This window comes from Sciurus carolinensis, chromosome 9, assembly GCF_902686445.1.
Source record: "Sciurus carolinensis chromosome 9, mSciCar1.2, whole genome shotgun sequence".
Taxonomy (NCBI): domain Eukaryota; kingdom Metazoa; phylum Chordata; class Mammalia; order Rodentia; family Sciuridae; genus Sciurus; species Sciurus carolinensis.
The window spans coordinates 26,348,678-26,362,510 of NC_062221.1; the positions used below are offsets into that span (position 1 = coordinate 26,348,678).

Sequence of the window (13,833 nt, forward strand, 5' to 3'; positions counted from 1 at the left end):
ACGCAAAGGCATCCTTCCGAAGCAAAGGCAGGATGCAAGCTCCTGAGCTCCACTCCTGAGCCCTGAAGGGCACTCTGTGCCTGGTTCTCTCTCCAGCAGCCTGGTTAAGCACCTAGGGCTGCTGAAATGCAGAAGTGACTGTCCACTGGGGCCACAGAGCAAGGAGTGGAGGCCTTCAATATCCCTCCTCCCCTAATTCCAGTGTTTCTTCCTCTTGGGCTTGGGAGTCTCCTGCCCACTCCTAGCCTGTCTCCCCAAGATAGAACAAACAAGCCCACAGCCCAAATCCAGGTGAAACAAGAAAATCATTTGCTTTATTTTGGATTCTGGAAGCTCCAATATGAGCCTGAAAAAAGACAACAGGGGCGGCAGCCCAAGAGACTGGTGCAGGTAACAGTCCCTAGCTCCTTTGGCCCTGGGAGCCAAAAGGGCAGTGAGAAGAAGGCATAACTAGAGGCCTGGGGTAGAAGTCAGGTCCCCCAGGCATCCCCAGGCCTAGTCTGGGCTGGAGAGGTAAAGAGGGAAGAGAGTTAGACAATCTGATCAGTTCTTTAGCAATAGCACCCACAGGAGGGTACAGATGCGAGTTATTCCTCATCCTTCTCAGGGGTAGTAGGCTCCCGAAATAGACCCAGAGGCTTGGCCTCAGGGCCCAATCGTGGCTCTCCCAAGGGTCCCTCGCCCTCCAGGTCCAGTTCCTCAAAGGATGAGCCACTGGCACCTGACTCGCTGTAGCTGTGCTCGCTACGGTTATCACCATCATCCCAGCCACGACTGCTTGCCCCAGGGGACAGTGTGGTGGCTGAAGTCTCCCGGCTGCCAGGGCTCACCTCCAGGCTTACAGAACTCGTGTCACTCATTGTGTCAGCTCCTAGGGCCAGGACAAGAGAGAACAGGTTAACCAGGACCACCACCATCACCCCCCACTCCCTTCTCTAGGGAGGGACCTGCACCAGCTTAGCAACTGAGTGTGCACAGTCCCCTCATGAATAATATAGCCACCCTGGCCCAGGAGGCCCATTCTAGCTGCCCTCTGCCCTAACTGGGGCTGGAGACAGGACTAAGGGAGAGCAGGAAGGGAGGGAGTGGGAGAGGGGAGCAGCTGGCTGTGCACTCCTCTCCCTGCCCTGAATTAGCCTCAGCTCCCTGCACTCCCACAAAGCCTGCTACCCTCCACCCCTACATCCATTAAGGGCCACTCTGCCCTAGGGTGAGGAGATGAGTATAGAACAAAGAAACCCAAGTAGTATCCCCTCCACCTCTCATTTCAGGTCTGGAGAGTAGTTTGTCCAGTCAGCTACAGAGCACTGCCCGTAAGGCATGAGGATGGAAGAATGGATGAAGAGGTCTACTCTCCAGGCCCCACCCCCATGAAGGCCTCCCCAAGGAGCAGCTGTATCCAGGAAATCAGCTGGTCCTTACCCCTGGCCTTGTTGCATCCCCACTTGAGAAGGCTGAGTCACATGGATGGAGGAATCTTGAGAAACACATTGCAAAGGAGGAGGGTGCCAGGACAAAGCATTTTAAGGACTTTCTCCCCTTATGCCTGGCTCAACCCAAAAGAACCCTCACCCACCCAACCTTACCCCCAAACACTGGTACTTCCTGTGTTACAAGGTAGCAAAAAGGGACCATGAGAGCACTTTTGCTGGTGGCTAGGGAGCCCCAAAACAGTGCTGAGCTGGCTGATGGCTCAGGGTCCTCCTAACTGGCTCTTTACACACCCAACACATCCTCAGAGTAAGTGGTTCTTCATCTGCCCTGTCCAAGAGCAACCCCTCAGTTCATCTCCCCAGATCAGAAGCACTGAATGAAGCTGGGAGATGGCAAGAAGGAACAGAGTTCAGGCATACTGTGCAGGAATCCAGTTTGGAAGAAGACTGATATGACACCCTTCACATACTGTCAAACATCATAGAAGGTAAGGAGTGAGCTAGCTTCCCAGTTTCTGTCTCCAGATAAAGACCTGAACTGGGCACAAATAAGGAATAATTAGCATCATTTGAACTGGCCTGGAGCTGTCCTTGAACTCCAGCTGGGATTGGGAGGACTCCCTCTTGGGCCCTACTGGTGGATGTGTGGTAAGCCTTGGAAGTGCCAGACCACCAGCCCAGGGCTCTCCTTTTGCTGGGACCCCTGGTACAGCTCCCAGCATGGAGGCATGTGAGCAAAGTGGAGTGGGAGCCCAGGCTGAGCCTTGAGTTATGGGTGGTTCCTTCTGACCCTGAAACCGAACTCCAGCTCCTCACTCACTTCTTAAATGATGATCAGTGCCCCAGGGGCTGCAGGCCTGAAAGGGACAAGGAAAGGGATATTTCCTCCCTGGCCCCATTACTGTCAAGTTCTGTTTGCCCATCCACCCAATGGTTCTCTTGAGACCCAGGGGTACAAGGACCTGCCTGATTCCTAGTCAGATGACTCCTCCCATCCCACTCCTGGGCTAGGCGTGATCAGAGGAAGAGGCCCAAGGGTGCTTAGTATACTGGGATAAAGATAGCCTCTGGGAACACAGGAGGCTTCAGACAAAGAAGCAAAAAGCAAGGGAGTGTATCCTTACAGCCCCATAAAGCCTACACAGGAGGAAGTCCCAGTGTCCTAAGTCTGTATCCCTGGGGAAAGAATGACAGGCAAGGCATCACCTAAATCCCAAGGACTGTTGGTCAGGGCATGTGAAACTGACACTTTCACCCCAGTCCCTCCTTCCTCTGCCCACAGTCAGTGCAAGTAGATCAAATATTCATTGCCTCTCTGGAGCTAAATAATACATCAATGTAATAACAGGCACAGGCAGCTAATCACCCCCTTTCACCTCCCAGCCAAAGTTGGGGCAATGGCAGGGAAGCAGGCAGGGACAAGCCAAGCCTTGGTGGTCAGGCACCCACCATACACCCACCACACACTGCTGTGTTAAGTGGCATGCACCTGGTGGGTGAACGCCTAGAGTCTGCCCTGAGTGTCAGGACAGGCCGTCAGAGGTGGGCAGACCCTCAGCCCCCACACCAGGGAGTGGGCAGGCAGGCTGGTGGGGAGGAGAACAGACCAAAGAGCTAGGGAGTGTGGGAGCTGTGGCTGCAGCCAGCTGTAGCAGGTGCCAAGCAGTCCTTTAACACTCCCTGGCAGGGAGTGTTTGGGAGGGAAAGAAGCTGAATGGGTGGGCCAAGGAGGGGGGAGGGAGGCAGCAGAGGAAGGTTACAGGGAAGGTCAAGGTACTCTTCCTTCCTGCCCTGTCCTGGGGACTGCCTGGGCCTGGTGACTTTGTACCATGTCCTATGCCCACAGTAGGGACACCGAAGAGTGTCTGCTGGGTACTACCAGGCAGAAGGGAACAGTACCCCGTGGAGGTAATTAAGTGGCAGATGAAGTTAACTGTGTTAGACACAAGCCCCTAGGGAGTAGAGACTGTCTCTCAGTACCCTCCCCCATTAGCCTCCACCATGTGTCTCTAGGGTGACCTTGGCTATTGACTGAATGGGCAAACTCTCCTAGAGAGGGAAGAGACAGTCCCTCTCTCCATAGCCCTGTATCACTCCTAGAAATCACGGATTTCCAGAGTCACACAAGGCTCTACCAGGATGGCCAAGAATTGCAGGGATATTAGCCAGACGGACCCTTTCCCACCTATCACAAAAGGTCATGAAAGAGGGATAGACTGGGAACAAGTAAGCAGCCTGCTGACCTAGACCCGGAGTATTATTGCTGCCAGAAAGCATGTGGGCTGGCTCTAGCAGCAGGAGCAGGGAGAAAGCAGTTGGCTCTGTCCCCCCCATTATGGGGTACAGAAGAACACTTTGTTCACCTCCTTACCTTCCAGATCCAGCGCCAATCTTAATTCCTGATGAGCCCCACCCAAGTGACACCTTTCCTAAGCAGCCTCAGCCCCCTCCCATGAGCATCCAGTGTCTTTTATCTGTGTTTCCAAGGGTACTCCTGTAGCATCTGAAGGGAATCCAGACAGGGTTTTTGTATTTGTGTTGTGAGGAGTGTGTAAATCTACATCCACATGGATCCACATGTCCAGAAACAGGCACTCTTGCATGTGGGTCCTGGGATAGGTATGTGTTCTTCCTCCCTCTGCCAAGCATAGCTGACACCCACAGTGCCAACCCAGAAGGAACAGCCTCCTCAACTATGCCCCTGGTATCCAGAACAGGGACTCCAGACAAAGCCCCACCCTGGTTCCCCTACCTTCTATACCTGTGCCATCCACTTGGGCATCACTGGTTTCCACAAGCCCCCGGCATTTCCGCTCTGTCTCCTTCACTTCTGGCACATAGAAGTCTCCCTGCCGTGCCAGCGGGCACATGAAATGGATCTGGTCTTGCTGGTAGATCTCCAGACGAGGGTGGGCACACAGCTTCCGTTCCTAGCCAGTGTTATGAAAGGTGGAATGAGCACTAGAGGGCCCCTGACTTGCTTTGTCCCTCGGTGGCCCCAGGAACTATTTATTGCTGGCTGTGTATCTCCCCACAATCTCTTCTAAGTTCCATGAGGGAGACACATGCAGACCTCCCTAAGAGCAAGGCCTCACACTTTAGCATGCAGTAACCTAAGGTAAAAAACCTAAGAGTCTGGCACTGCTATTTCTAGGTATATCTGGGACCAAAAAGCTGGACCACCCCCTTTGGAGGTGGTCTGAGAGCCCCTTAAGTGGCTTGGGATGGACCATGAAGCTTAGCACACCTATACCATCCAGACCCTGTGAACTATGGTCCCAGGTACTCAAGTCAAGGTGTGACCTCACACTTTCCATCCTAGAATCCCTTGCCCCTGACCTCCTCTCTACCCCTGACCAATGCTAACTGACCCTAGGGCCTTGGGACCCTGCCTGCAGACATGTTCCCACAGACTCTGCTTTCTACTCCCATTCCCCTGCTAGATTTATGTAAACTCCTGAGACTATCAAATGTGGTTCCGAAACCTCCTTACCCCTGGGCCTAGGGTTTCAGCTGAGACAGAGGAGGCAGAACCTGAACTAGACCGGCAGGTCTAGCAATGAACATTAACCAATGAGGTGAAGTATCAGCTTCCAGGGTCCCAAGTTCTGACAGGCACCCTGCTGCCCGCAGCCAGGACACAGATCCTGACGTTCCCTAACCCCCAATGTGAGGAAGCAGGCAGACAAAATGCCAGAGCTGCCCTGAGGCAGGCAGGAACAATCAGATCAGGGGTCAAGTGTCTTTCGCTCTGTAGCCAGCCCCCCTCTCCTTTCCTGTGCTGGAGTGCAATTACCCACCAAGATAACTGCAAGGCCCCTGCCCTGTCACTGCTCACCCGCCAACCTTCACAACACGGCTATTTATAGCACCCGCCGGCTCTCACCACGAGCTCTGAAATGAGCCTTCCACTTAATGGTAATGAGGGACTTATAGCCTGGCAGGGAAAAGCCACTCCAGGACTCCACTTGTCCGCCTTCCTGGCCAACCTGAGGGCTGAGGAATCTTCCAATTAGAGCCAGTAAATAGGGGTAAAATGAGCCCATGGAAGAAAAAGGGGAGAAGGAATAAGCCTGAAAGGCATATTCAGTGAGGACCTTCAGCACCTGCTGGAAGGAAGGTGTATCTAGAAGGTCACTTGGGAAATGGATGGCTTGACCCAGGTCAGGTGCAGCTCATTTTAAAACTCCACAGGTGACTCAGGCGAAGCCTTTCATCCTGTTTCCACGTGTCCAACTTCAGAGGGAAACACCCTGGCCCTGATGCTTCCAAGGTCAGTAAAAGAAAGTCATTAGTTTTCATGTTTGAATCCAATCTTTTTGCCAACCCGGTTACTCTCCAGACCTCATTGACCTCATGAGTCTATGAGCAGACCCCTGCCTCCACAAGTCCTCCCACAAGCCCACTGCAGCTTCAAGAGGAAGCTGCCAAGAACACAACACCAGGAAACTGGAGCTACCAGGCTCTAGGACCTCTACAATGCTAGCACATGGGGATGCCCCCTGCCAAACCTGAGCCCAACTCAACAAACTGGGCCAAGCTGCTAAGGTCAGGGTCAAGAAGACTCCCTGAAGAAGGTCTGAGTCCTTCCCTGGTTGTCAGAGGAAAAAAAGGGTCTCCAAATCTAATCAAGGAATGACCTTCACATCCATCCTCAAGCTCTGGGCAACAGCAGAGTGGCCATTAGCCACCTCAAGAGTTAGAGGGTTGGTTTGGTCCCAGAGACTAAAACTTGTGTCTATTCAGAGATTCTAGGAGCAATGGAGATGCAACCCCTACCCCAATCCCTGCTGGTACTCAGGCTACCTCCCTAGCTTTCCTTCTGGAGGAGCTTGGAAGTAACAGAGATGAAAAAAGGGAGTAGCACTCTTTCCACTCTTTCTTTTAGATTGAGCATCAGGATGGGCAGTACCAGGCAGCCACCCTGTGCTACCTGCTCTGCCAGCCCCCTCGTTGGCAGGCAGGAGGCAGTTCTGCGACTGCTCTGCACATCTGCCTCCTCCGGAGAGCCCTGCTCTGAAGTTGCCTGGCTGTGGACAGCCCCGTCGCCATGGAAACCGCATCCTCCATCCTTTCCGTCACCTTCATCTCAAAGCCATTGGGAAGAACAGAGGAACGGGGGAGACAGAGGATGGAGAAAAACTGTAGCCCAGCTATACAACCCTTCCTTCTCTGCCCATTCCTACCCACTTGCAACCTCCTACACAGGGAGTACCAGCTGCCCCGGCCTGCCTCAAACTCAAACCCAACCTGATCCTACCCCCTGCTGCCCAGGGGTGCCTGCCTCAAACTCAAACCCAACCTGATCCTACCCCTGCTGCCCAGGGGTCCTGGCCCTCCTTACTAGAGGGAAGCTCAGAGCTAATTAAAATCCCATTGACTGCTCAATCCCATCATTGTAAACACATGCCATGTCCTGTCAAAATTCACACTCAGGGGCAGAGGAAAAGGGACAGGAAGAAGGCAATCAAACTTCCAACCTCAGCCCACAAGCAGGAAAGGGATTTATCATTGCCCTTGAGGTCCTCTTCCTGGGAGAACCTACTCCCCACTCCCCTTTGTATTTTGCCCTCTAAGCAGAAATGAATCTAGTGAAGGCTGGGGATAGAGAGCAAGGGGGCAGGACTTGCCATATGCCCTGTCCCTGAGTAATCAGGCAGAGAGGACAAGCCCTTTCCCTCCCAGCCAGGTGTAGCCTCAGGGGGAGGAAAGGATGGCCATCGGCTGGCTTTCAGGTCCTTGCTGCACAGCAGGAGCTAGGGCCCAGGCAGAATGTCTATGAGCAGGTAAATATTGGAAAACCATTGGAGGAAAGCAAGGCCAGCTGCCTCTCCCTCAGCTAGCCCCAGGGAGCCCTTGGAGAGCAGACTGCCAATTGCCAAGGACACCAACTCAATGCCATACTGGTCTGGTAATACTGAGTAAAGGAGCCAGAATGGGCCTGAAAGAGCCTGGCGTCCTCCCAGTTCTGGAGTACACCCACTTCCACAGCCCAGACAGTAAGAGCCATATGAGGCACTGCCAGGACAGGGGAACCTACTCTGGCCACTGAGATCCCACTGGCTATCTGACAAACCCATAACCCAAAAGAGCTCACTCACACATATAAATTCACAGGACTACCAGGTCCTCTTCCAAAATAGGGAGAGATGCACCATCCACAGCCCTTTCCACCTAACAGGAAGAAGTTGGCAAATTATGCCAATGTCTCACCAGAAATAGCTAAAAACTGGATTCAGAAGTACCAGTCCCTTAGACACACCTTCAGTCTTTCCCTCCCACCTGGGCCTTCCACAAACCAAAACAAAAGAAGTACTTGGTACTTGGAATACCACCACAATATAGGGCGTTTTATGGCCAGTCATCAGCACATCCCTTGTCACCACCCCACCCTGTATCAACACTGGCTATCCACCCAGGAGTACAAGCAGACAAGGGAAAAAACAGCTCATCACCTCACACAGGCTGTCACTTTAGGAATACACCACACACTCACTCCTCACAGCGGCCTGACCTCATCTCCAAGACAGGGGTACAAATACTCAGCTCAAGGCTCCCAAAAAGGACTAGACTAGTATGAGCTAAGGTCCCTTCATCCCAGGACCCACAGTACCTCCCCTGACAGGTCTTTCTGAACTCTGAGAGAGGAAGGAAGGAGGTAAGACAGAAAAGCTGAACTATCCTCATTGTGATCTACTTTCAGAACATTGCCCTGTATGCTGGCTTCAGCTGTGGGTACGGAAGGGATAGACAGAAGAGGTCAGTGCCAGGTTAGAGGCTGAAGATGGATCCTACTCCCAGCTGCCCAGGAGCTGGTTTTGCTCATAGCTGGGTAGTAAATGCCCAAAAGGAGGTGCCAATGTGTGCAGGTCACACATCTACATGAGCTTGAGGCCCAGAAAGGGATGATACCCGATGTATCCCTACTTCATCATGGCCCCTTACCTCCTGCCTCACTGGAGTGAGAGGCCCTGGGCTTTCTGTTTGCCCCTTTGTTGCCCAGTCCTTCCAACTTCTCCCTACCAGGCTGGACAGCCAAGCGGCCATACATCAGCAAGCAGCTGTTGCATCCCACCCAAGGTGATAGCATTTCCTCACTGGGTGAAGTGATGCATACACATTTTTAATTACACAGACACAAAAACCCGCCTGCACACAGCAGTCCCTGCAAGTGGGGGCTCAGACCCTGGAGGCCCCTCAGGCAGCCGGTCTGCATTGCATGTGAAAAGTGCTCAGGGGGAGGTACAGCAGGGAGGCTTTGGCTAGAAAGCAGCACATTGTATTATTCTGCCCAGGAACTTCTGTCAACTTCCCCTCCCTATTTCCCTCATCCCCACTAAGCCTCCTAAGTCTCTGGTCCAGAGCCTAGACCTGTCTGTGGGGGCACTTACTTCAGCAGGGAGAGCCTGCAGAAGGGCTAGTGAGCACCCTCTCCCACTCCTTTCCCCTCACAGCAGGAAGATCCAAAACTGAAAATGCAAGCAACGGAGACAGGGAGCAAGACAGACTGCCAGAGAGGGAAAACAGAGGGCAGGAAATAGCACACAGAGCCCCAGGCAGAAGCCCAGAACCTTGGCCTAGCTATTGACCAACAGGGAGCTTCCCTCTGGGCCTCAATTTTCCCGACTATGAAATAAAGGGATTAAAATAAAAATCTCAAAAGAAGTGAAGAACTGGAAAAGCTTAATAAAAACACCATTATTTAAAGACAGTTGTATATTTGGAAAAAGCCAAAAAGAAACAACAGTGGAACTACCATAAACATTAAGTCAAAAGGTAACTAAAACATGGCTCATTTTCCTGTGCACCAGTCAGTCAACTGCAAAACATAACGAAAGCAAGAAGAGGTGAAGAGATCAAGTCCCTCTTGGGGCCAGGTCTAGCCCAGGGGGATTTGGGGGTGGTCTGGGAGCCCCTTAAGTGGCATGGGATGGCAAAGGAGCCAGGCAGGCAGGGCCAGGCCTAGGCCGGAGCCTGGGGAAGGATGCAGAGGGGGAGGTGTGACAGCAGAGTGGGAGGTGAGTGCGCAGTGCCTGGCACCCCAGCCTGCTGTGCCGGCTGCTGCTGCTGCCTGAAGACTTTTCATTTTCACCTCAGAGCCGGCAGCTTGCCACACAATTTACACCTCTGTTCATCTCCCTGGCGCTGCTAAGGTCCTGGCTTCCCCAGAGGCTTATGGAGGGGGGCCTCTGGAGGCTCATGGGGTGGGCTGGGGCACTGAGGAGCAGAAAAATGATTCCCTCTAAGCAGACATCTGAGACACAAGTCCTCATGTATCCTAGTGCCCAAACTGTGAAGTCCGAGGTCTTCAGTCATGCCTAGTGTTTCTTTTCCCCAGGGCCCAGATGGCCAATATACAACTCCAGCTCAGCCCTGCTCTGGTCTTCTTGGGCCCTTATGCAACAGGACCAGAGGGCTTGGAAGCATGAGAGTGAGAGTTCTGGGTGGATCGGCCCACGATCCCAAAGCTCTCCCTTCCAAAGAGGGGGCTCTTAGCAGAAGTCCTCCCAGCTCAGGCTCCACAGCCCACCCATCCAGTGGCTCTTTATAGTCTTTGTGCAGTCAAGGACCTTCAGCCCAGTTCAGCTCACAAGCTGATGAAAAATGTTGCTGACTGATTATCCAGCAGCAGGAAGGCTGCTCAGTGCAGATGGAGCCATGAAGTCAAGCACCTGGGAGACAGAGAAGTCAGGAAATGCCAGAGGGGAAGGACAAGTAGACAAGTGAGATGGAGAAGAGACAGGGCAGAAGGGAGAGAGGAAGGAGAAGGCCCTGAATTTCTCAGTTCTAACTGGTACTCTGAACTCCTCTTTCCCTCAAGGAAGTTCTTCCAGTCTGAAGCCTTAGGAAACGGTTCACCTCTCCTTATCTGAAGGCTTTGCTAAGGGTAGAGTAGTTCTCTGCAGGCCAAGTTCCCTCTTCAGAATCCCTTTCTCCTCCTCTGTGTTGAATCCCCAAGCTCTCTGGAGAAGAGCAACAGAATTCTTCCTTCATGAGCCCATCTGCCTAGGGAAGGTGACTCTCTCTGGATTGGTAATGGACCAACCCCATAGCACCATCTAGACAAGCCTCAGCCCCCAGGGTCCTGCAGGGCTGCCAAGCTACAATATTCCAAGCTGATATTTTGAGAGTGGTGGCTCCCACGCCACCCCAGCAAAGGCTGGCTTTGTGTTTTCAGTCCTGGAGGAGGGGAAGCAGGAGGCATGAAGCCAGAGGCCGGGGAGCAGGTTCCAGTGCCAAAGCCAGCAGAAGGGAGAGGCCTGGCCCTTTGTAGGTGCTTCCATTCCCCAACATTCAGGAGGAGTTCCCAAGGTATACAGGGGAGCCAAGCCCTGGCATGGTGGGAGGGTCTCCTCTTGGCTTGGTATATCTTGGAGTGAGAGTCACAACTATTCTCAGCTAAGTTCTATTTCTCTAATTCAAAGTTTGGTTATGGCCTCAAGCTCTTCCTTCCCATTACCAGTCTCAAGAGTTCTGCTCAAAAGCTCTGAGTAGACACTGTCACTCATCTGTTCAGAAACCATCAGTGGCTCCCTAGTATCTGGAGGACCCAGCCTAATCTCTTGGGCCCAGACTCTTGCTTCTCCTTTCCACTTCAGCCTCAATGAATGCCAGTGCCTCTGCCTGATCTGCCATCCCACCTAAAGAATGCTGCCCATCCTTCTAAATTCAGCCCAAATGCCCACCACCCCATAAGAGTTGTTTTGCCTTTCCCAGTGGCTCCATCCCTCCCCTTACCCATCCCTCCTCAGGCATGGCTAGCTCTGGCTAGGAAGATGAAGGAGTTCTAAGGCTTCAAAGCCCCAGGTCCTGGGGCAGCTGACATTGTCCTCATGGTGTTGAAGCAGGCCACTTAGCAGGTGGTGGCTCTGACTACAGATCCAGTGAGGGAAGCCTGGGAATAGAGCAGCCTCTATCTTATTGAGGATGAGGACAGGAGGTCCAACAAGGTGCCTGTAGCAGCTGCTTCCTGTGCCTGAAGCAGCTACAAGGTCACCCTTAATGAGTGCCTGCTAAGCAAACAGGCTGAGACCAGCAGCCTCAGCCTCCAACTCTAACTACCAGGGTTGGAGACAGAGGGTCAAGAGGTGGCTGGGCCATGTTACTGTCAATCTCAGGCCCATCCTGGCACATCTCAAGTGTATTCCACATTCTTGATAAGTTCTCAGCTTCTTGGTTTGAGTCATATTCACACACAGGGCAGAGTAGCAAAAGGCAAGCAGCCATGAGAACAACCTCAGACTAGGAGACCCAGTCTGGATTAAGCCATTACTTCATCCTTGACCTTGGGAAACCTCCCCTCTCTAGCCCTCTACCTTCCCATTTGCAAAACAATGAGGATGCTGCATTTGATTAGGACTCTCTTGCTGGATCCTATGCCCAGAACAATGCCATACAAAGGAAGACTAAAGAGACTGAGCTAAGGTGCCAAGAGGGCATTCCTCTTTGGGGGGCAAAGGGGTACTGAGAAATAACTGGTCTTGTTTACTTGGGTTTGATAATGTGTGCTTAGCTATATTCTCAACCCAGCCTCGCTTATTAAAATAAAGCATAATACTCTTCCACATTAAATAGGCAAAGGTGGTAGGCAGAGAGTTGACCACAGCTTTCAAATTTCCCATGGGGCTCCCTTACCTAGATTCTCACTGCAAGCACCCTGTGCTCTACACTGGTGGTCTGGTTCTGGCGCAGACTTGGACCTACCCATTGACTCCCTCAGAGTCACGGAGGTAGGCTAAGAGGAAACAAGCACAGGGTTCTGAGCCTAGTGGGCAAAAACCCAGGTTCTGACCAGGTTGCTGCGAGCTTCCTCTCAGTCCATAGTTCATCTGACTTATTCATTTCTGCAGGTACCCTGCTGGGGCACCTGCTCCTGGTTCCCAGTTGGTTGCCTCAAGGCATTGTTATGCTATCACCCACTAGTTCAGTCACCTCCACCCCAGAGCTTCCCAACCTGTAGCTACCCAGGGCTTCCCTTGAGTTCCAGCTTTTAAACAGAGTGAGGCTCCCCGAGAAAGAACTGTTTCTTCTGGGAGCCCAACCTGTGCAAGGATGGGCCCTAGTGCCTCCCAGTTCCCTTCACACTATAGTTGCTGTGCATCCTCCAGATCCAGAACAGGTATGCAACTAGCACAGGTGGAGGGCATTTGCCTGATAGTACAACTTTCAGGACAGACATCTTTAAACCAGCTGAGACTCGAAACCCTCTTCCAAACAAAACCCTAAAGCATCATCTGGATTGTAGGACCTAAGGTAGAGTTACTCCAGTTGAAGCAGAGAAGGGTCCTAGCTTGCTCACCACAGAGCACTTCAGCAAAATCTCTAGGCTCCCACCTCAGAACAATCCTAGAACTATGGTCTAGGGTCCCCTCCTCCTTAAAATCCCTAGTAGGACAACCCCAGTCAAACCAGCTGCCCAGAACTCAGCCACCAACGTTCCCCCCATGAGCGAATCACATCCCTTTGGCAACTCCTCCAGCAAACCTTCTCCACAATTCTATGGAGAAAGAGCAAGGTCTGACTTCAGGGCCTGCCTGCCCCCAGTTAATCAACCATCAAATGAATGCCCTGTCTCCCTAAACTTCAAAGTTTCTCAAGTCATTTTACAAGCACTCTCCCCTGAAAACTTTCAGAAATCAGAGACCTTGGAGAAGGGGCTCTGGGCTCACATGTAGGCCCCCAGCTCTTCAGCAGGCTTGCTCTTTCGATGAAGCCTAGTTCCCTCCTACAGCTTCCAGAAGATGCCACCTTCCTGGGACTCAGGGAGTGGTTTCCTGCCCTTGGACCAGTGGAGCAGCCTGACCAAGTTGGGGCATCTTCCACATACAGTGATGGTCACAGAGTACCTATGGACCCTTCACACACACTGTTCCAGAGTGCTCAGCTTGGGGGCCTCCAATAGCTTATGTAGAAAAAGGCAAAGTTCCACCTCCTATAGTTCAGTCTGCCAAGCTGCTGAACTGAGCAAGGCTGGCCAGAGCCAAAAGTTGTCTCTAAGGTCATAAAGCTGGGATCTAGCCATCCCTTCTGGGGATTCTGGATTCCCTTCTGGATTCCAGAAGGGCCTGACAAATGCTTCTCTTTGGGCTCCTCACAGTGACCCTCAGGTCCCTTGCTAACTCATGAGACCAATCTTGTTCCAAGGTTCAAGCACATCTGCAACTGCCAGGACTGTAGCTGTTCTCCACCTCCCAGACCCAAAGCTTTCTGAGATCCATTCACCTCTGGGAGGCAGGTGAGCTTGCCAAACCCTCCTTCCCCTCCTCCTAGCAGCAGGGCTCCTGGCCTCCCTCCCCATCCTCAAACAGAATGCTAATGGCTGCTTTCATTCCATTTGAAGAACCTTCACAGCAGTCCCAGAGTCAGAGAGAAAGGAGTGTGTGTGCACGCACAAACAGTT

General features: G+C 52.5%; 1 protein-coding gene across 7 annotated transcripts in view; it reads right to left on the minus strand.

Moving 5' to 3' along the window:
* Positions 1 to 286: 286 nt before the first annotated feature.
* Tex264 (testis expressed 264, ER-phagy receptor) overlaps positions 287 to 13,833 on the minus strand; it is a 29,611-nt gene continuing 16,064 nt past the window's right edge. For 6 of the 7 annotated variants that reach the window (XM_047565265.1, XM_047565268.1, XM_047565266.1 and 3 more), the window contains 2 exons: positions 4,186 to 4,363; positions 287 to 871 (listed from right to left, as the gene is read on the minus strand). In XM_047565265.1, coding sequence (XP_047421221.1) covers positions 588 to 871; positions 4,186 to 4,363 — 462 coding nt within the window. In that variant the 3' untranslated portion in view covers positions 287 to 587. The remainder of the gene's footprint in view (positions 872 to 4,185; positions 4,364 to 13,833) is intronic. The other variant, XM_047565271.1, reaches the window with a different exon arrangement.